The sequence below is a fragment of the Moschus berezovskii genome, chromosome 27 (genome assembly GCF_049115385.1).
Source record: "Moschus berezovskii isolate FMDL1 chromosome 27, NW_MosBer_1.0, whole genome shotgun sequence".
Lineage (NCBI taxonomy): Eukaryota > Metazoa > Chordata > Mammalia > Artiodactyla > Moschidae > Moschus > Moschus berezovskii.
Window position 1 is genome coordinate 23219133 of NC_142486.1, and position 24059 is coordinate 23243191.

The 24059-nt window shown below is 41.2% G+C and overlaps 1 protein-coding gene across 1 annotated transcript in view; it reads left to right on the top strand.

Annotated features, from left to right (window-relative positions):
* Positions 1-24059, top strand: part of DNAH3 (dynein axonemal heavy chain 3) — a 244562-nt gene that overhangs the window by 104642 nt on the left and 115861 nt on the right. The window contains exons 29-37 of the mRNA XM_055409629.2: positions 750-858; positions 1088-1201; positions 1960-2136; positions 5521-5612; positions 7390-7609; positions 8207-8341; positions 17067-17178; positions 18788-19029; positions 21503-21603. Of these exons, the coding sequence (XP_055265604.2) occupies positions 750-858; positions 1088-1201; positions 1960-2136; positions 5521-5612; positions 7390-7609; positions 8207-8341; positions 17067-17178; positions 18788-19029; positions 21503-21603 (1302 nt within the window). The remainder of the gene's footprint in view (positions 1-749; positions 859-1087; positions 1202-1959; positions 2137-5520; positions 5613-7389; positions 7610-8206; positions 8342-17066; positions 17179-18787; positions 19030-21502; positions 21604-24059) is intronic.

Below are 24059 nucleotides of genomic sequence, written 5' to 3' on the forward strand. Positions count from 1 at the left end.
TCAGTTGCTCAGTTGTGTCCAACCCTCTGCGACCCCATAGACTGCAGCACTCCAGGCTTCCCTGTCCATCACCAACTCCCGGAACTTACTCGAACTCATGTCCATCAAGTCAGTGATGCCATCCAACCATGTCATCCTCTGTCGTTCCCTTCTCCTTCTGCCTTCAATCTTTCCCAGCATCAGGGTTTTTCTAGTGAGTCAGTTTTTTGCATTAAGTGGCCAAAATATTGTAGTTTCAGCTTCAGCATCAGTCCTTCCAATGAATATTCAGAACTGATTTCTTTTAGGATGGAATGGTTGGATCTCCTTGCTGTTCAAGGGACTTTCAAGAGTCTTCTCCAGAACCACAGTTCAAAAGGATCAATTCTTCGGCACTCAGCTTTCTTTATAGTCCAACTCTCACATCCATACATGACTACTGGAAAAACCATAACTTTGACTAGATGGACCTTTGTTGACAAAGTAATGTCTCTGATTTTTAATGTGCTGTCTAGGTTGTCATTTAGTATGTATATATTTGTTTATCCATTCAATCATTCATTCAAACAAATGCTTATAGGTGCCACCCATACACCAGCACCAAGGTTACAACACTGAGTAAAATAGAATTTTTTATGATGATGATGTATTGTCCATATAATCAGGGAAAAGCATGTTTAATTATTTGTGTCAAAACAAAAGAAACCAAAAGCCAGTTTATTTCTTGTGCCTTAGGACATGGCATTGAGTTCTTATTTTCTTCCCCTTAGGACACTGATGGGGGCTTTGAAGCTGAACCTTGGAGGAGCCCCAGAGGGTCCAGCCGGGACAGGCAAGACAGAAACCACCAAAGATCTGGCCAAAGCTTTGGCCAAGCAGGTAGGGAAATGCTGTCCATCCTCACACTCTTTTCTCATCCCTCTCTGGAGCCATATCCAGGGACATTGGCATGAAGTTCAAGATGGCTTAGAGTACCAGGCAGAGTGGGGCCCCAGCTCCTCTGGTAGAATCAGAAGAGGGGAGTCCCACCTCTGTTTCAGGGTGCAGGGTTATTCAGATGGGAAGAAACCCATCCTCAATGGAGCCAACATCCCCTCTCTGTCTCTAGTGTGTGGTCTTCAACTGCTCTGATGGTCTGGATTACAAAGCCATGGGGAAGTTCTTCAAAGGACTAGCCCAGGCTGGAGCATGGGCCTGCTTTGATGAGTTCAACAGGATTGAGGTAACCCTGCTACTAGGCTACTGAATAAAGGGTTTGGACATGCAGGGGCTTTTTTCTGGGCTCTCAGTTCCTCAGTGACAGGGCTTATGTCTCCTCTGTGGCCTCATGCACAAAGTAAGTACTCCATGAACCAAACAAAAACAGTCCCAAGGAGACAAAATGCCTAAGGTATACATAAGCATTCTCACCAAATTCATTCAACCACTTGCTCATTCAAAAATTTATTGAGTAACTACCCTATGTCAGATTTTGTGTATGTGTTCATGACACAGAGATGAGCAAGAAACAGTTTTGCCCTCTAGACTGTTATAGTTCAGCCAAGGGAGATAAAAATTAAATGATACAAGTAGATTATGAGAGAAGTCTATATCAGTGGTACAAAGGAGTCATCACAAATGAATGAATGGTTAATTCTATTTGGGTGAGCAGTTGAGATTAGGGAATGTAAACATGCAATTTGAACCAATAAACACCATCCATGCATCCTATGGGTGAAGTATTATGCAGGTACAGGAACAAAGATAAAATACTATGGAAACTACTTACAGACAGACAGACACACACACGTATGCATGCATATACACACCAATTTTCTGTTCTTTTCCCAAAACTCTAAATCATGCTCCTAACTTTGAATGTGAAGGTCTTATTCTCAGGTGATGGGGTTCTTTCTTCGCTAGATGAAGGATACTGTGGCAGAGTGGGGTGGGTGGCCGTCAGAAGCAGGAGCTCAAATCAACCAGCCATTCTCACTCCAGGTAGAAGTACTGTCTGTGGTAGCTCAACAGATTCTCAGCATTCAACAAGCCATTATCCGGAAGCTAAAGACATTCATCTTTGAAGGCACTGAGCTCTCTCTAAACCCAACTTGTGCGGTCTTCATCACCATGAACCCTGGGTATGCTGGCCGGGCTGAGCTGCCAGATAACCTCAAGGTAAACATCAGAGTGGGAAACACTGGGTGTACTTTATGGTATAGAAACCTTTGGAAGTATCCAGGCATCTCACAGAGAAGCCAGATAATAGACCATGTGACATTTTTCAACTATGAGAAGTGAAGATGTTATTTGGCTTCAGAACTCAATCATCTCCCCAACTTTAGCTTTTATGAGGTGGGAAGAAATATATACCATAATAACCAATGGCAAAGAGGAAACGATGACCACTGGAATGAGTGTCACTATTTCTGATGTATACAAGGGTCAGACAGTTCATGTAAATGAGAAAAGCCAAATAGGCCTGATAGGGACTCTGACAGATATCCCACCTAGAGGCAGCAGCCCCTACTTATCCCCAGCCTACTCTGGCCAAGCAGGAATTGTGGGACCTTCTCATTTTTCAGGAAAAACCAGAAATTTAGATTGTTACTTAAAATCTTATTTTTAGATCCTGGTTTAATGCAAAAACTAAAATCATTGTAGGCAAAATAAAATCATTGTAGACCAAATAAAACAGATCGGCATATAAGGTAGCATCAAAAGTTCAACACAGAGAACGCTTTTAAACCAAGACTATAGCACATGGAGCTAAGCTAGTGAGGCCCAAGTGGTGTCCACACCAAAGCAGAATGTTCCAACCAACTAGAGAGATAACAAGAGAGCTAATATATCCTCGAGACCTGCTGCTCAACTGGCCTGAGCTACCACCATGGCAATAAGCATTGGCTCTGCTGCTATGGGAAAAGGAGTGTGCCTCTGAAGTAGCGGAGAGAGAATGCCAGCCAGGCCATCTTCAAGGGGACAGGCACTAAATGACCTTAACGTGCTGCTCTCATAGATGAAAAAAACCCAAAGTGAACAGTGACTGCGTCTCCACCTGTGGAGCATCTAGCCCCCCCCCAAATGCATGAAGAAAGGGAGACTTCAAGACCCACTTCTTTATGGGTTTTCTTTCAAATTATTGCTTCATTCCCTTGAGTGAGACACAAGAGAGACCTGGACAAAAACGTATATTCACAATAGCACATGATGCTCCATCTGCTAGAAACGCATTCTGATTAGTTCCTGGAATCTAATTCAAATATACCACTCCTCCTCCTCCCTGGGAACAGAAGTCAAGGAAATCCCTAAGAGTGACCCCTCCTCTCTAGGTCAACATAGACCCGTAGACACCAAAGTAGAATTTGAACCCACATTTCTCATTTTATAGTGCACAATTGTTCTAAGTCCCTCCTGCATCCCTCCCAGCTAACAACCATGCTAGATCTGCCTAAACAACATTCAGTAGCCTAGTAGAAAGCACTCAGGGTTGGTGTCAGGAAGTGTGGATTCTAGTGGGGCTCTACCTCTAACTGCATGACTTAGGCAAGTCTCTTCTCCTCTAAGATCTAAGATACAAAGTCACTTCAGTCATGTCCAATTCTTTGAGACTCTATGGGCTGTAGCCCACCAAGCTCCTCTGTCCATGGGATTCTCCAGGCAAGAATACTAGAATGGGTTGCCATGCCCTCCTCCCGGGAATCTTCCCCACCCAGGGATCAAACCCATGTCTCTTATGTCTCCTGCATTGGACCACTAGCGCCAACTGGAAAGCCCCAATAATAATAATCAGTTCAGTTCAGTTCAGTCGCTCAGTCGTGTCCGACTCTCCGCGACCCCATGAATCACAGCACGCCAGGCCTCCCTGTCCATCACCAACTCCTGGAGTTCACTCAAACTCATGTCCACAGAGTCGGTGATGCCATCCAGCCATCTCATTCTCGGTCGTCCCCTTCTCCTCCCGCCCCCAACCTTTCCCAGCATCAGAGTCTTTTCCAGTGAGTCAACTCGTCGCATGAGGTGGCCAAATAATACCTGATGTTTATTTAGCCCTTACTATGTGCTACAAACCTTTTTTTTTTTTTTTGGAGGCTAATTACTTTACAATATTATATTGGTTGGTTTTGCCATACATTGACATGAATCCACCCCGGGTGCACATGTGTTCCCCATCTTGAACCCCCCTCCCACCTCCCTCCTCCCCTTATCCTCCCTTTGGGTCATCCCCGTGCACCAGCCCCGAGCATCCTGTATCATGCGTTGAACCTGGACTGGTGATTCGTTTCACATATGACAATATACATGTTTCAATGCCATTCTCCCAAATCATCTCACCCTCACCTTCTCCCACAGAGTCCCAAAGATTGTTCTATACACCTGTGTCTCTTTTGCTGTCTCGTATACAGGGTTATCGGAGAAGGCAATGGCAAGCCACTCCAGTACTCTTGCCTAGAAGATCGCATGGACAGAGGAGCCTGGTAGACTGCAGTCCATGGGGTCGCTACTAGTTGGACACGACTGAGCGACTTCACTTTCACTTTTCACTTTCACACATTGGAGAAGGAAATGGCAACCCACTCCAGTGTTCTTGCCTGGAGAATCCCAGGGACGGGGGAGCCTGGTGGGCTTCCGTCTATGGGGTCACACAGAGTCGGACACGACTGAAGCAACTTAGCATACAGGGTTATCATTACCATCTTTCTAAATTCCATATATATGCGTTAGTATACTGTATTGGTGTTTTTCTTTCTGGCTTACTTCACTCTGTAATAGGCTCCAGTTTCATCCACCTCATTAGAACTGATTCAAATGTATTCTTTTTAATGGCTGAGTAATACTTCATTGTGTATATGTACCAAAGCTTTTTTATCCATTCGTCTGCAGATGGACATCTAGGTTGCTTCCATGTCCTCGCTATTATAAGCAGTCCTGCAATGAACATTGGAGTACATGTGTCTCTTTCAATTCTGGTTTCCTCGGTGTGCTACACACCTTTTTAACCACTTCACTTATGTAATATTATTTGTCCTCATGATAACTATGAAGAGGGCATAGTTGTTAGACCATTTTGAGGTTAAAGACCTGAGGTCTAGAGGGGTTACCCAACTTACCCACAGTTGGTATGTAGCAGAACAAGGACTTGATTTGTTAAATCAAGATCTGTCTAACTTCAGGATTCTTCTGCTATGTAATTATCCTGCATCCCTGAATGACTTCTGCTGTCTACATTGAACACCAGAAAGCCCCAATAGTTGAATGAAGCTATTGAAACTCTATTTGGCATAGGAGGATGACGTGTTCCTAGGATACCAGCACCTAAGGCCTTCCACACAACCATTGAGGGACCCAATGTATTTGGACAAGGCTAGTGGGGAGGTTTGTGGAGTAATGGATCCATCTGGTAAAGACTGTCTCTATGCACTGATTTGTCCTCCAGCCCTCCTTTCCTTGATTGTCATTGGATGGTCTGAATGATCATGTTATTTCTCTTTGCCTCTTTAGATGTGTCTTCCCCAGTTTTCACCGCACACATTTAGGTTCTGAATGGCATTTCTTTTCCAGGCCTTGTTTCGGACAGTGGCCATGATGGTGCCAGATTATGCCCTCATTGGAGAAATCTCCCTCTACTCTATGGGATTTCTAGACTCCAGAAGGTACATTATATTGGCTTTCCAGTGGGTTTTAAAGAAAGAATGATGGAATGACTTTTTGTAGGGTGGATTCAAGGTAAATTGTCCATTGGAAAACAAAAAAGAGAAACTTGAGATATATGCTTTTACTCACAAGTCTATCTGAATGTACACAGCCCTCGTCTCGGTCTTGACCCCTTCTTTGACTAGGAAATGGCCAAGATTTCCAAGAAAGAGCTCTCCACTCCCTTTATATATAAACCTGGACCACTTCTAAGGAAGGCTCACTCATTTCTTCTCTGTCCCTCACTATTAACACACACACGCACATTCCTAAATGACTGAAAGACATGAAATTATTTCAAGATTGAGTTGTTATTGACCAAGATTGAAGAGGAAAAATTAATATAATTTAGAATTAACTTTGTTATCAAGATAATATTTATTTACTCCAATCAACTTGATTATCTCTCATTCAAGTATTACCCAGTTTTCTGAGACACAGACATACACAAGCATCAGTGTCCTTTTCACATATAACCAGAATTGTGAATATTCACTCTAAAATGGCTTTTATTGGTCTATTTCAAATTTTACATTTGTCTTTTCACATTGCTTGGCCACAATCAATTGATTTTTTTGTTACCACAGGTATCTCCACAAGGCCCAAAGTGTCTTTGTGGTCTGGAGGTCATTGCTGTTAATACACGGGGCTATACATGTTCTCAGCAGAATGTGTCATCCTTGCTAGGCTAAGAGGCTGCCTCAGTCATAAGAGGTTTAATTTATTGTTTTCTATAGGAGACTTGGCTTACATTGCCTGTTCAATTCATTTATTCAATTGGCAAACCTTCATTGAGCCACCTGCCTTATGCCCTGCCCAGTGCTAGGTACCAGTAAGCAACACAGTCTTCACTTTTAAAGTAAATCAGTCTTGTTAGACAGGAGTCCTGCAAGGAAAACGTGCATCAGTACATTAGTTAGGGTAAACCTGACCTCCAAATTCCAATGGCTTAGCATAGTAAAAGTTTTATTTTTCACTCCCTGGAAATCCAAAATGGGTATCTGTCATCAGGGGAGTTCTTCCCCAAGGAACCCAGGTAACTTATATCTCACAGCTATAACACATGAGCATGGAGGAGCTTATGGAGGAGGTTTTTATGAACCAGCCCTCAAAGTGGCACACTTCCACTTCATTCATATGCCACTGGCTAGGAGTCTGCGATGTGGCCACCCCTGTGGGGAAGGCTGGGAAATGCGGCGCCCTGTGTGCTCAGGAAGAATAAGACATGGTAGTGCACATGAGCATACATGTTATTATGTGCTGAGTATATGAATTTTTGAATTGGTTTTCTTAAATTAAAAGATGGATATTGAAAAGAATCGTAATGTTACAGAAGTGCAAAATTGAGGGACCCATTGTGTCCCTTAGTAGCCCCACTCTATAGGCACTAACATTGTTAATCATTCGATGTAATCTTCCCAAATGTGTATAAGTGTGGCACACACATACACTCATATATACACATAAAAGTATAAACACATACAATTTCTTATACAGTGCATATTACACTTATGTATGTGCTTGCTATTTTTCACCCTACCTTTGAAAGAGAGTTATATTGCTTCCTTAGCTCATTATGGTAACTCTGTGAAGAAACCTTCAAATGATAAGATTTTTCCATCACGTTCATGGGCAAGCCTGGCTTCTGAAGGGACAGGGCACAACATGTTGGGAATGTCTGCTGAGCAGGACATGGTCCTTACTGGAGGGTCTGCAGACATGTCTTTGCCTTCCCAGTCTTGCTCAGAAAATTGTGGCAACCTACCGCCTGTGTTCAGAGCAGCTCTCCTCCCAGCATCACTATGACTATGGCATGCGTGCTGTCAAGTCTGTGCTCACTGCTGCTGGCAACCTGAAACTCAAGTATCCAGAGGAGAAGGAGAGTGTCCTGCTGCTCCGGGCCTTGCTTGATGTCAACCTGGCCAAGTTCTTGGCTCAAGATGTCCCTCTGTTTCAGGTATGCAATGCTTTTGGACCTTGGCTAAGCACTGAGATTCTACTTCCCAAGATGAAAAAAATGTTGGCACCTCTTCCACTCCTTGCACCCTTTACATTCTCTAGCCAACATCGCTATTGCCAGATACCCTCCCCCAAATATTAAGTAATAATGGTAATAGCAATATTCCTAATTCTTGATTTTTAGTATAAATAGTTTCACTGATAGGATAATATTTGCTGTTGACTGTGAGTAGTTAGTTGTTTATATCAAATATAATTAGTTTTGTAACTATTTTAACACCTGTCTTCCTTACTAGGCTGTAAGCTCTTAAAGACAGAAAGCATGGCTATTTTGTTCATTCCTAGTGTAATGATTGAAATAGCACAGACATTAGCTATTTGCTGGCTTTTAAATTATTGGGAGGAAACATCATGTTTAACAAATATTGTTGGAATTAGTAATTGTGGATTAAATTCATGATTTTGGTATAGAAACCTGAGGTTTGGAATTTTCCAAGGATTCCTGCTATTTGTAGATTCCATTTTAAAAAAAAAAATTGTTGAGGTTATATATCTGATAATTCATCCTTTTCACATCTTGAATTTTTGTTAACAGGGAATTATATCAGATTTGTTTCCTGGAGTTATTCTTCCACAGCCAGACTATGAAGTTTTTATGGAAGTTCTAAATGTGAACATCAGAAAGATGAAACTTCAGCCAGTACCTTGGTTTATTGGGAAAATTATCCAGGTTGGTTCCATGTACCTATGTGGAAATGTACCTGTTTATTGTTCGCTGAGGTCAGAAATCAGAAAGAACTATGGTAGATTGGAACTGAACTGATAGCCTTTGGAAATGCCTCATTAGAGCTGGAGGTAGAGATGAAGACACTTAACAATCCATTGTACCTTCAATTTTCATTTCCAGGAGTTGATGTTTAAAATCCAATATTTTTCCTATCACCATCTTCCCTGGGGTTTCTTTTTTTTTTTTTAATTTAGGGATGAAATAGAACCTTTCAGGGCATTGTGCTTTGAATTAGTCAAGACTTTTTTGGTTCCCAGTGATAGAATGTGAATGTGAAAGTTGCTCAGTTGTGTCTGACTCTTTGCAACCTCATGGACTATACAGTCCATGGAATTCTCCACGCTAGAATACTGGAGTGGGTAGCCTTTCCCTTCTCCAGGGGATCTTCCAAACCAGGGATCGAACCCAGGTCTCCCACATTGCAGGCAGATTCTTTACCAGCTGAGCCACAAGGGAAGCCCAAGTATACTGGAGTGGGTAGCCTATCCCTTCTCCAGGGGAGCTTCCTGACCCAGGAATCAAACCCGGGTCTCCTGCATTGTAGGCAGATTCTTTACAAACTGAGCTATGAGGGAAGCACCCTCCCAATGATAGAAATTCAATTCAAACTGTCTTAGTCAATAAAAGGGAATTTCCTCACCTAACTTGAAAAGTCCAGAAATATGTTGGCCTCAGGCATAGTAGGATACAGATTTTATTTAGATAATGTCATCAGGAATCCATCTCTCTTCATTTCTGGATTCTGCTTCTCTCTGCATGAAAAACTCATTCTCAGTTGGGCCCCCAGTAACCTCAGACTTAAATTGTCTCGTGTTCAAGTCCAGAAGGAAAAAGAACATCACTCTCAGTGTCCTTAGCAAAAAGTCTCAGGATTAGCTTTGAATGGTGTTGATAAAGTCACATGACCATCCCTGAACCAATTACAAAGATAAGAAAGAGACAGTAATACCCCCACCTCTGCCAGAAGTGAAGATAGAGTCAGAGCCACCAAAGTCAAGTCTGGCTCCTCAGGGAAACAAAGTGGTGGTTCCTCAGGGAAAATCAAGGTGCTGTTATTAATACATGAAAGAAATGTCTCTACAATCTCAATCTTGGAGAACCTTCGTGAAACTTCACCTAATTTCAGGTTTCCTCCCCTGCAATCACTTTCTATGTAAAACTACCTTAAAGACATAAACTGAATAATGTAAGTCTCAAATGCACTTTTTCTGCAGAATCATAGGACAGAACTACAAGGGACCTTAAATGCCATCTGGTGTTTGGCCCCATAAGAACACTGGCATCCAGAGAGGGAACAGATTTGGATTCATATAGACCTAGTTTCAAATCTCACTCCCTTCCGTTTTTTGCTGTGAGATTTTAGGCAAGTTAGTTCAACATTCTGAGCCCCAGTTTCCTCATCTATAAAATAAAGACAGTAAAACTTTTCCCATAGAGTAATATTGAGATAAGAAATATGTAGATTGCCAGATATAGTGCCTGATTACTATATTATTGTCAGCCCCACCATCTCCACAGACACGTGAAGCATTATCATTTCACAAAATCATATTGTTATTTAGAATCAAAGATCAAGGTTAGGCCTCTGGTCTCCAGATTCTGAATCAGAATAAAATTTCTAGGAATAAAAATTTTTCCCAGGGCTTCCTTGGTGGCTCAGTGGTAAAGAATCCACCTGCCATCAAGTTCCCTGACCAGGGATTGTACCCTGGCTCCTTGCATTGGGAGTGCAGAATCTTAACCGCTGGATCACCAGAAAAGTCCTGCCCATGTATTTAACGTTTAATAGGAATTTTTATGTCTTCATATGACTACTAGTTACTGTCTAGCATCCTTTCATGTCAACCTGAAGGAATCCTTGCAGCATTTCTGGTAGGACAGGTCCAGTGGTAATGTGTGGGAGAGTGGTGTGGCTGGGGGTTGGACAAAGGTAGTCAAAAGGTACAAACTTCCAGTTATAAGACAAATAAGTTTTAGGGATGTAACATACAATATGATTAATATAATTAACACTGTTGTGTATTATATACAAAAGAGAACAAAACCTAAGAGTTCTCACCACAAGGACAAAAAATGCTTTCCACATCTTTTTTTTTTTTAAAACAAGCTCTGGCCAGTTTTATTAAAGAAAAATTACACATGGAAAAAAAAAAAAGAATCCACCTGCCAGTGCAGGAGACACAGATTCAATTCCTGATCCAGGAAGATCCCACATGCTGCAGAGCAGTTAAGCCCATGAACAACAACTATTGAGCCTGTGTTCTAGAACCCAGGAGCCGATGTGCAGCAAGTACTGAAGCCCACAAGCTTTAGAGCCTATGCTCCACAATAGCAAAAGTCATTGCAATGAGCAGCCTGCACACCACAAATAGACAGTAGCCCTTGCTTGCCACAACTAGAGAAAAGCCCATGCAGCAACAAAGACCCAGCACAGCCAAAAACAAATTAATTAATTTTTTTAACTTACTAAAAAAATTTCCCCTACTCTCTCATTAAGAATAATATTTTTCCCTACTATGTCATCAAGTGTGGTAGTTTTGACACAATTCATTTAACCCAATGTTGAATCCCAATTATTCATTGGGATTTTATAGATGCACTATATATCAGTTCAGTTCAGTGAGTTCAGTCACTCAGTTGTGTCCGACTCAGTTGTGTGGGACCCTATGGACTGCAGCACTCCAGGCTTCCCTGTCCATCACCAACTCCTGGAGCTCACTCAAACTCATGTCCGTCAAGTCGGTGATGCCATCCAACCATCTTATCCCCTGTCATCCCCTTCTCCTCCTGCCTTCAATTTTTCCCACCATCAGGGTCTTTTCAAATGAGTCTGTTCTTTGCATGAGGTGGCCCAAGTAATGAGCTTCAGTTTCAGCATCAGTCCTTCCAATGAATATTCAGAACTGATTTCTTTAGGATGGACTAGTTGGATCTCCTTGTAGTCCAAGAGACTCTCAATAGTCTTCTCCAACACCACAGTTCAAAAGCATCAATTCTTCGGCATTCAGCTTTCTTTATAGTCCAACTCTCACATCCATACATGACTACTGGAAAAACTATAGCCTTGACTAGATGGACCTTCATTGGCAAAGTAATATTAAAAACAGCTTTTTAATATGCTGTCTAGGTTGGTCATAACTTTCCTTCCAAGGAGTAAGCGTCTTTTAATTTCATGGCTGCAATCAGCATCTGCAGTGATTTTGGAGCCCAAGAAAATAAAGTCTCTCACTGTTTCCATTGTTTCCTCATCTATTTGCCATGAAGTGATGGGACCGGATATCATGATGTTAGTTTTCTGAATGTTGAGTTTTAAGCCAACTTTCTCACTCTCCTCTTTCACTTTCATTAAGAGGCTCTTCAGTTACTCTTTGATTTCTGCCATAAGGGTGATGTCATCTGCATATCTGAGGTTATTGATATTTCTCCCAGCAAACTAATTCCAACTTGTGCTTCACCCAGCCTGGCATTTCGCATGATATACTCTACATATAAGTTAAATAAGAATGGTAACAATATACATCCTTAACGTACTCCTTTCCTGAACTGGAACAAGTTTGTTGTTCCATGTCCAGTTCTAACTGTTGATTCTTGACCTGCATGCAGATTTCTCAGGAGGCAGGTCAGGTGGTCTGGTATTCCTATCTCTTTGAGAATTTTTCACAGTTTACTGTGATCCACATAGTCAAAGACTGGCATCGTCAAAAGAGCAGAAGTAGATGTTTTTCTGGAACTCTCTTTCTTTTTTGATGACCAAACAGATCTTGGCAATTTGATCTCTGGTTCCTCTGCCTTTTCTGAAACCAACTTGAACATCTGGAAGTTCATGGGTCACGTACTGTTGAAGCCTGGCTTGGTGAATATTGAGCATTACTTTGCTAGCATGTGAGATGAGTGCAATTGTGCATTAGTTTGAACATTCTTTGGCATTGCACTTCTTTGGGATTGGAATGAAGACTGACCTTTTCCAGTCCTGTGGCCACTGCTGCGTTTTCCAAATTTGCTGGCATATTGAGTGTAGCACTTTCACAGCATCTTTCAGGATTTGAAATAGCTCAACTGGAATTCCATCACCTTCACTAGCTTTGTTCCTAGTGATACTTCCTAAGACCCACTAGACTTCTCATTCCAGGATGTCTGGCTCTAGTGAGTGATCACAGCATCGTGGTTATCTGGGTCATGAAGATCTTTTTTGTATAGTTCTTCCATGTATTCTTTCCACCTCTTCTTAATATCTTGTGCTTCTGTTAGGTCCCTACCATTTCTGTCCTTTATTGTGACCATCTTTACATGAAATCTTCCCTTGGTATGTCTAATTTTCTTCAAGAGATCTCTAGTCTTTCCCATTCTATTGTTTTCCTCTATTTCTTTGCATTGATCACTGAGGAAGGCTTTCTTATCACTTCTTGCTATTCTTTGAAAATGTGCATTCAAATGGGTTTATCTTTCCTTTTCTCCTTTGCTTTTCATGTCTTTTCTTTTCTCAGCTGTTTGGAAGGCCTCCTCAGACAACCATTTTGCCTTTTTGCATTTCTTTTTCTTGGGGATGGTCTTGATCACTGCCTCCTGTACAATATCACGAATGTCCATAGTTCTTCAGGCACTCTATCAGATCTAATCCCTTGAATCTGTTTGTCACTTCCACTGTATAATCATAAGGGATTTGATTTAGGTCATACCTGAATGGTCTAGTGGTTTTCCCTGATTTCTTCAATTTACGTCTGAATTTTGCAATAAGTAGTTCATGATCTGAGCCACAGTCAGCTCCCAGTATTGTTTTTGCTGACTGTATAGAGCTTCTCCATCTTTGACTGCAAAGAATATAATCAGTCTGATTTCGGTATTGATCATCTGGTGATGTCCATGTGAAGAGTCTTCTCTTGTGTTGTTGGAAGAGGGTGTTTACTATGACCAGTGCATTCTCTTTGCAAAACTTTGTTAGCCTTTGCCCTGCTTCATTCTGTACTCCAAGGCCAAATTTTCCCATTACTCCAGTTATTTCTTGACTTCCTACTTTTGTATTCCAGTCCCCTCTAATGAAAAGGACATCTTTTTGGGTGTTAGTTTTAGAAGGTCTTGTAGGTCTTCATAGAACCATTCAACTTCAGCTTCTTCGGCATTATTAGTTGGGGCACAGACTTGGATTACTGTGATATTGAATGGTTTGCCTTGGAAATGAACAGAGATCATTCTGTCATTTTTGAGATTGCATTCAAATATTGCATTTCGCACTCTTTAGTTGACTATGATGGCTACTCCATTTCTTCAAAGGATTTTTGCCCACAGCAGTAGACATAATGGCCATCTGAGTTACATTCACCCATTCCAGTCCATTTTAGTTCGCTGATTCCTAAAATGTTGATGTTCATTCTTGCCATCTCCTGTTTGACCATTTCCAATTTGTCTTGATTCATGGGCTTTACATTCCAGGTTCCTATGCAATATTGCTTTTTTATAGCATCAGACTTTACTTCCATCATCAGTCACATCCACACCTGGGTGTTGTTTTTGCTTTGGCTCCATCTCTTCATACTTTCTGGAGTTATTTTTCCATTGATCTCCAGGATTTTGGGTACCTACCGACCTGGGGAGTTCACCTTTCAGTGTTCTATCTTTTTGCCTTTTCACACTGTTCATGTGGTTCTAAAGGCAAGAATACTGAAGTGGTTTGCCATTCCCTTCTCCGGTGGACCACCTTTTGTCAAACACTCCACCATGACCTGTCCATCTTGGGTGGTCCTACATGGCTCTGCTCATAGTTTCATTGAGTAAGACAAGGCCGTGGTCTGTGTGATCAGGTAGGTTAGTTTTCTGTGGTTTTCATTTTGTCTGCCCTCTGATAGAGAAGGATAAGAGGTTTATGGAAGCTTTCTGATGGGAGAGACTGACTGAGGGGGAAACTGGGTCTTGTCCTGATGGGTGGGGCCATGCTCAGTAAACCTTTAATCCAATTTTCTGATGATGAATGGGGCTGTGTTCCCTCCCTCTTGTTTGCCCTGAGGCCAAACTATGCTGGAGGTAATGAAGATAATGGCACTATATAAACACTATCTTTTAACTAGGCATGAGTTTTTGTTTTCAATATTTTATTATATTTTAAACATGCAAAAAAATTGAAAGTATTTTCCTGAGAATACCTATGTACCCACCACTGAGATTTTATAATGAGCATTTTTATAATACTTGCTTTATCACTTGGGGGCGGGGCTTCCCTGGTGGTCCAGTAGTTAAGACTCTGTGCTTCCAAAGCAATTGGCCAAGGTTCAATCCCTGGTCAGGGAGCTAGATCCCACAAATCTGTACATCCATAATCCACTTATCTTACTTTTAATGTATTTCAAAGTAATTTGCAGGCCTACAGGTAAACTTTTATATAGTTTAAATATTTTAGTACCAATTTTCAAAAACAAAACATATGAGGAGATCCCTGGTGATCCAATAGTTAAAAATTCTCCTTCCAATACAGGGGTCTTAAGTCAAATCCCTGGGTGGGAAACTAAAATTCTACATGCTACACGGCAGCTAAGCCTGTGCTTCACAGTGCATGCTGCAATGAAGACCCAGCACAGCCAAAAATATATGTATGGAATAACCATCCCTTTTGTTATATTGATACCTTAATAATTCATTTTGGGCTTTGCTGATAGCTCAGTTGGTAAAGAATCCACCTGCAATGCAGGAGACCCTGGTTCAATTCCTGGGTCGGGAAGATCCCCTGGAGAAGGGTTAGGCTACCCACCCCAGTATTCTTGGGCATCCCATGTGACTCAACTGGTAAAGAATCTGCCTGCAATGTGGGAGACCTGGGTTTGATCCCTGGGTTGGGAAGATCCCCTGGAGAAGGGAAAGGTTACCCACTCCAGTATTCTGGCCTGGAGAATTCCACAGAAACTCCCCCTGTATAGTCCATGGAGTTACAAAGAGCAGGACATGACTGAGAGGCTTTCACTTTCAGTAATCCATTTAAAGGTGTGTGGGGAGGAAGGTGAGAGACTGTTGAAGCATAAGTGCCTTTCTTCTTTCTACTGCACAGTCAACTCACTTATCTTTATTCCATCTGAAATGTCTTTCCTACTCGAATGTAAACCTACTTGATGGCTGGGAATTTTTTTTTGTTTTATCCTCTGTGTCTGTAGCATCTAGAACAGTGTCTGGCACATAGTAGGTGTTTAACAAATATTTGCTGACTCACTTTTATCAGTACCTGTACCACCCTTATTGTCTTCATTTAGACCCTCTGTATAACTCACTTCCTGGAGAAGGCAATGGCAAGCCACTCCAGTACTATTGCCTAGAAAATCCCATGGATGGAGGAGCCTGGTAGGCTGCAGTCCGTGGGGTCGCTAAGGGTCGGACACGACTGAGCGACTTCACTTTCACTTTTCACTTTCACACATTGGAGAAGGAAATGGCAACCCACTCCAGTGTTCTTGCCTGGAGAATCCCAGGGACGGGGGAGCCTGGTGGGCTTCCATCTATGGGGTCACACAGAGTCGGACACGACTGAAGTGACTTAGCAGCAGCATAACTCACTTCCAAGGTGAAAAATGTATGTTAGTTGCTCAGTCATGTCTGACTCTTTGCTCCTCTGTCCATGGGATTTTCCAGGCAGGAATACTGGAATGGATTGCCATTTCCTACTCCAGGAAAGGTGAAAAATAATGAGAACATAATCTTTAAAATAAAAAACTTCATGTACTCCCCTTTTCTGAGAGATTCACAGTTTAGAAGGAAAGAGAAAACATGTCACATTAACATAAATGACCAAAGCGTTTCCATATCAGTTATCATAGACTACTCGTCACAGACAGACAAAACAATTAGAAAATTCAAAAAATGAGCTTCCACTTCGCTATTGATTCTCAAGGGTAAGGGCTAAAATTACATGGAAGGTCATTTATATTTTACAGCATCTCTCCTGGCTCATAAAATACATTTTAATCTATTGAGAATTCAAATTAAGTCAGAGTAGCATTTAGGCCTTGAGAAAGGAAATTTCCAGTAGAAATACAATTTGTTAAAATGACCACTGTTTCCTTTTCCTCTTTAAAAGCAAGTAGAAATGGTGTGATGGAAAGATTAGCAGCATTGAAATCAGAGGCCCTGTGGTCAAATCATGGTTCCACCACTGATGAGCTTGGGCAAGTCAGTTAACCTCTCTTGGGCTCAGTGTTCCCACCATTTGAAAGTAGTTAATGATGCCTGGTGGCTCAATTGGTAAAGAATCCGCCTGCAATGCAGGAGACCTGGGTTCAATCCCTGGGTTGGGAAGATACCCTGGAGGAGGGCATGGCAACCCACTCCAGTATTCTTGCCTGGAGAATCCTCATGTACAGAGGAGCCTGGTGGACTGCAGTCCATGAGGTCACAAAGAGTCAGACATGACTGAGTGACTAAGCACAGCACACACAGCACAAGACATGCCTGAGTGGATTAAATGAAATGACTTAGGTGAATCACTTCATGTTTAGCACATGGAGAGGTACAGAGTAAATAGTATTTCTCATCCCTTAAATAATCTGAAGTGCACACATATATTATTATTCATCCAAAAGATATTTAAGCAATGGATGAAAAAAGAACTGTAGCCCTCATTCCTTGTTTACTTCTGACTAATTGCTATTCTGGGAGGTTTGCAATGATTAACTTCTTACATGATGTTTCCTCCCAGATCTACGAGATGATGCTGGTAAGACATGGCTATATGATTGTTGGAGATCCCATGGGTGGCAAGACGTGTGCTTATAAAGTGTTGGCTGCAGCTCTGGGTGATTTATACGGAGGTAAAACTCACATCCCTGACTTCCAGGGAGAGCAGGTGTCCCCACTTAGTTGACTGGTTCCATAGAGATGATGCTAAGCTGTTAGCTTTGCCATCCCTGGATTGTGACATTAGAGCCAGAAATAGAACATGGCACACAGGGGCCTGCAGGCAAAAAATAAAGAGAGGGAGAACTTCTAACGGGGTTTTATGTGCATCATTAGGCTGGAGGAATCTTCTCAAATGATGAACTGTGGTTTCTCCAAAAGCTTCCCAGAGAGAGGGAAACTCCTGCCACTTGCATAAACAAAACTGTTCTAAAAACAGATCACTGCATGGTTTCTGTTTTCTTTCCATTACTTCTTTGCCTCTTTTTCTTTGTCTTCCCTTTCCCTTTTTTTCTGCCTTCCATTCTCCCTCCCTCCCATCCACTCTGCTCCCCTCCCATCGACTCTGCTTCCCTCCCTCCCTCCTCCTTTCCTTCTTTCCTTCCTTTCATTTAATGTAGAAGATGAGGCTTCAAACTTTTGAATCAGACACAGACCTTGGGCAAGTTATTAAACCTCTCTTTGCCTCTGTTTTCCCAGAGGCATCATTGTGATAATGGGATCATTGTGATAATTAAATGAGATTATACAGGTAAATAACCTAGCACAGTGTCTACTCAACAAATAAAAGCTATTTCTATTGCCAGAGAAACAGTTTTGGGGGTTTTCCTTTTATAAAACACAAAGCTGTGGTTTTGAGAAAAGCAGTGCCTTGCTCTGCCTGTGTTTACACAATTCCTTCCAGTATGCATTGTTTTAATTTTTTTTTTTTGTAATAACATTGAGTTACTGTTGGATTTTTGTTTTCAGCACGGACTTAACATTAAAAACTAATTTGGGCATTTCAAACTTAAATAGTAATTTAGGTATTGAATATAGTTTAGGAAACTAAATGAGAAAGGAGGCTACCCCATTGTCTTTGCCTCAGGATTCTGCAGGAACAATTCTGTATTTGGTTTATGGTTCATGCACTCCAGTTTTTCCTTACTTTGAAGGATCATGTAAAAGTGTGGTAACTTTCTGTTATTAAACACATATGATGTACCATCCATCAGCCTGTGTATTCCAGTTAGGCCCTGGTGCTCTATTCTCAGGGAACACTTATTGAGCAACGAAAGAAGAGGTTTCAGGGCTTAACTAGCCCTTCAGATAGAGGAAAAGGAAAGTAACCATCTTTTACCTGCCAGTTGTTTCCTCATCTCAAGTCAAAGCCAAGGTTCTAGGGTAGCCATGAAAGCCAGATACATAACGAGACCTGGTTATATGGCATCTCTCTCCTTTACTGCCTGAGTTATTTTAGGCCCAGACAGACTTTATTTATATTTGAATGTCTCATTTGACTTGTTTGAAATGAGCATCAGAAGACAATATGGTGAGAGACTAATAGCTGTAATAACCTAACAATTTAAGGCATTGCCTATCCAGTTATCCCAATTTTTACACAGACTGAGTATAAATTTTATAAGGACTATCCTTGGATGGCATGCTGACAAATTTGTTTGACCTTTTAGATGGCATTGACTCTTGTCTAATGTTCTGGTCTCACCAGAAACTTTGTAACTTTTGTTGGACCTTCTTGTCCAGCCAAACAGATGGAAGAGTTTGCTGTGGAGTATAAAATCATTAATCCCAAAGCTATCACCATGGGGCAGCTGTATGGGTGCTTTGACCAAGTGAGCCATGAATGGACAGACGGTGTCCTTGCCAATGCTTTCCGAGAGCAAGCATCTTCTTTGTCTGATGACCGCAAGTGGATTATATTTGATGGGCCAGTGGATGCTGTTTGGATTGAAAATATGAACACTGTTCTGGATGACAATAAAAAGGTACCTGTCTGATATCACTTTTACATGGATGGGGAATAAACTCTTTTACTGAAGTGAGTGATTGATCAGGACTATATAATGTATACACTTATTTACACTGAGAATAAATGCCACATAAGAAAGTAACAGTTATCAATTCATGAATTATACTTTTGTTTTTACCTGTAGTGGGTAAGTTGAGTGTGTTTTGAGATACTGTTGTATAATGGTTAAAAGCCTTGGTTCTGGCTTTAAACTGGATTACTAGCTCTACAATTGAGCAAGTTGGGCAAGTCACATAACTTCTCTGAACCAATTTCTTCATTTGTAAAAAAGGTAGTAATAAAATAAGGGTGTTGATAATTAAGATAGTCCATACAAAGCACCTGATATATGGGATGTATTTTAGTTATCCATTGCTGTATAAATAAAGATGCAAACTATCTTAATACTTAGTGGCTTAACTTTGCTCATGATACTGTGGATTATAAATTTTGAAAAGTCTCAAAAGGGCTGAGCTAATCCTCATGGTGTCATCTGAGGTGGCTAGAGCTCGAGGAGCCACACCCATGGTAGCTTCTTCACTCAGTTTTGGGGGCTTTTTCCTCCTTGACTTGTCTGTCTCTCCGTATTGTCTCTCTTTGTTTCTCTCTCTCTCTCTTTCTCTCAAATAGCATCTTATCGTCCAGGCCTGTCCACATGACTTGGGCTTATCTTTTGGTGGTCTTGGACTAGTGGTACTCCTTACCTGGTGGTTGATTTGCAAGAGGCAGGACGTTAAAATCTCTTCTTGGAACTAGCACAGCATTACTTTCTCTGAATTTTGTTAAGTCAAAGAAGTCACAGAACCTTTCCAGATTAAAGGAAGTAGAGAAATAGATGCCACCTCTTGATGGAGGTGGGTGAGATCACATTGCAAAAGTACACGTGGGTTAGCAGACATCACAGCAGTCTTTGGAAGATACATTCTGCCTACTGCAGTAAGCGTAGTGGCAAAGAGCTTAGTCTCTAGAGCTGGACAGCCTGGGTTCAGATCCTATCTTACCACTCAGCAGTCATGTAACCTCAGGAAAGCTATACCTATACCTCAATTGCATCATCTGTAAAATGAGGATAATAGTCTGTGTTATACTATTGTTAGCAAGATTAGATAAATTAATATTTACAAACTGCTTATAATAGTGCCTGTCATGTAGCAAGTGCTATATAAGGGTTAAAATAAAATAATATGTATCACCATTTCAGGGAAGAGTTCTTACACTGACTATGCTTCCTTATTAAATAAAAATATATTTTCCAACTGCATTTACATTTCACAAGACTAAGAGTGAGTCATGGTCAACAATGGAAAGCCTAATTATCCAAACTACACACATATACTAATAATAGCATGTTCATAATTTTGATTATATAACATATAAATATAGAAGTGAGTTTTATTCCATGATATGGACTATGTTATATAAAATAATTGTACACATGTATTGGTTGGTCTGGAGATCAGCAGTATAAAGAGTCAGTGAAATTCCTGATGGCTCTTCTCAGCTCTGAATGAAATCAAACTGCTGTCACAGCTATGGGTCTATTTTACTTTTCTTGATATTCAGAGATGACACTGGTAGTGGTGTTAGTCCCATAACAGCTGTGACCTTTCTGGGGTTGCAAGTAAATGACCTGATTACAGACATGGTTGATGTGGGTCAGGTAATTTGCAAGAAGCTCTTTAAACCCCAACTTAGGAGGAGAAACATGGAGCAATGGAATTTCTTCTTTTCCCCTGAGAGACCAAGGCCTCAAGCCATCTCAGGACTTAAACATCTCACTTTAACCCATGTTGGGAAATGAGAAGCAGTGCCACAGACTTAGTGTATAAACTCAGAGGCTGTCCTGTATATTTGCACTACTTTCTCTGGGGATATACCTGCTAAACACTAGGGCTTCTAATGATCTTTCCATTTCAAAAATGATATGGAGATATTCTTGTCACTCTAACCCTGGACCAGTCCCTGAGGGATTCCAGAAGAAGTCTTCGTGGGAAACTTGAGAAAGTATAATAGGATGCCAGTGTGCAATTAAGTTCTGTGTTAAACACTGAGGATGGAACCATGAAACTAGCTGTAATCTGATAATTTCTAGATTCTTTATCTAAGGCTGACATTCAGTAGTTCTCTGACTTCCCTATTTAACATTACATCTCACCAAACACAGCATTCTCCAACCCTTTTCTACTTTTTCTCCAAAGCATTTTCATCCTTGTATAGCCTATATATTTTGCTTATCATCTGTTTCCTCCCAGCAGAATGCAAACCTCAAGAGGACAGGAATTTTTTTGTCTGTTTTACTCTGCACAGCTACCATCGTGCCTAGTAGAGTAGGTGCTCAAGAAACATTTTTTGAATGAATTCAAACCATCTCTGTCTCCACTGAGGCCTTTTATTTGCAGATAGAATTCAACCCATTTGCTGCCCTCTACCCCTCTACTTTGTACTTTCAGCTGTGTTTAATGAGTGGAGAGATTATCCAGATGAGCCCCAAGATGAGTCTGATCTTCGAGCCAGCTGACCTGGAGCAGGCCTCCCCCGCCACTGTGAGCAGGTGAGTCAGCTTGCATGGGCCCCCTGAAGGAAGGCAAAACCTCACTAACCCTAAGCAGGAGGAAAAGCTCTAAAAATCCACAAATATGATTAAATTCTAGCAGATTACCTATATTACCTTTTGTCAGACTTTGTCATAAAATCAGTCCTCAATCCACACTGCTGGTAAGATTACAAAATCAGCAAACACTTTGAATAAGATGCTTTTGAACTGTGGTGTTGGAGAAGACTCTTGAGAGTCCCATGGACTGCAAGGAGATCCAACCAGTCCATCCTAAAGGAGATCAGTCCTGAATATTCATTGGAAGGACTGATGATGAGGCTGAAACTCCAATACTTTGGCCACCTGATGCGAAGAACTGACTCATTTGAAAAGACCCTGTTGCTAGGAAAAATTGAAGGTGGAAAGAGAAGGGGATGACAGAAGATGAGATGGTTGGATGGCATCACCAGTGTGATGGACATGAGTTTGAGTAGGCGTGAGGAGTTGGCGATGGACAGGGAAGCCTGGCGTGCTGCAGTCCATGGGGTCACAGAGTCGTATACAACTGAGTGACTGAACTGAACTACCTCCTAAAGTTGAACCTTCATATGCCTCATGGCTGAGCAATTCTGCTTCTGAGTATATACTGAAAATAAACTTGTGCCCATGTACAACAGGAGACATGTACCAGAATTTTCAGAGTAGCATAATTCACAATAACACTTAGAAATGACCCAAATGCCCATTAATAGGAGAGAATTAGAAAGTATAATAATATCACAGACTGTAGTATTTGTATGTCATTCAAAATAAGTGAACAGTACTGATAAGTGACTATATAGATAAATCTTAATAAAATTAAAGATAAAATCTTAGCAGTATTATATATAAAAGTAAGCCTGTAGGGCTTTTCTGGTAGCTTAGTAGTAAAGACTCCATCTGCCAATGCAGGAGACACAGCATTGAACCCTGATCTGGGAAGATCCCACATGTCCCAGGGCAACTAAGCCCTTGTGCCGTAACTACTGAGCCTGTACTCCAGAACCCAGGAGCCACAACTACAGAAGCCCGCATGCCTAGAGCCCATGCTCCACAGCAACAGGGGCCACTGCAATGAGAAGCTCGTGCACTGCAACTAGAGAGTAACCCCCCCACTCGCCACAACTAAAGAAAAGCCTTCACAGCAACGAAGACCCAACCCAACCAAAAATAAATAATAAATAGATATTTTTTTTAATGCAAGAAAAGTAAGCCTGTAATATTACATGCAGCATAGTATCCCCTTTTAAATTATTCAGTTCAGTTCATTTCAGTTCAGTCACTCAGTCGTGACCGACTCTTTGTGACCCCATGAATTGCAGCACTCCAGGCCTCCCTGTCCATCACCAGCTCCCGGAGTTCACTCAAACTCATGTCCATCGAGTCAGTGATGCCATCCATTCATCTCATCCTCTGTCATCCCCTTCTCCTCCTGCCCCCAATCCCTCCTAGCATCAGACTCTTTTCCAGTGAGTCAACTCTTCTCATGAGGTGGCCAAAGTATTAGAGTTTCAGCTTTAGCATCAGCCCTTCCAATGAACACCCAGGACTAATCTCCTTTAGAATGGACTGGTTGAAAACCAACTAAACAACTAAATATGTGTATGTATATAAAACTATAAGAAGGTAAGAAATCAAAGGACCAGTGGATGTGAGATTCAAGATACTGTGTAATCTCAGGTGGGGAAAGCCAGGGGGATAGGATAAGGGAGACTTTATGATTAGATAAAGGTTATTGTCAAAACCGTAGCTTCTGCCTGGATGTTGCATTCATGGACACTGGTTACATTATTGAACACAATTAACTAAGAAAGATCATGCAGGGGCTAATGATGATTGTGCCAAGGATGATAATTAATCCAATCATGTACCTCCCAGTCCATAACAAATAAAACAATAAAATAAAAATAAGCCCACATTCCCAAAGGCAATGTAAGGGAGTAGAAAGAGCACATCGCAAGTTAGACCAGCCTGGGCTCCCACCTTGAACACACCACTTGCTAGCTGTGTGACCTCTTCCAAGTCAGTTAGCCTCTCTGAGCTACTGTCTCTTCAAGTCTAAAATGTAAACCATAAAGAGGAATATTTAGAAATGAAGGCCATTAAGACTTAGCATAGTGGCTGACACATAGTAGGTGCTGAATAAATGGTAGCCAGTGTTAGTAACAAAGAGGAGTGTGCCTAAATAAAACAGAGTGGGGAAAAAATTGCTAACTAAATGTTACGTGTCAGTACATGGTAATGTACTAACATTATGAAAATTATAATAGTAGTTTTCATTGATTAAGAGTGTTCTATATGCTAGACATAGTGCCAAATTCTTTATTGGCCTTTCATTTAACCATTATAATAATCTTATAAGCTACTTATTTTTTATAGTCTTCAATTTACAGACAAGGACACAAATTCAGAGACAGAAAAGAAATTTTTCCGAG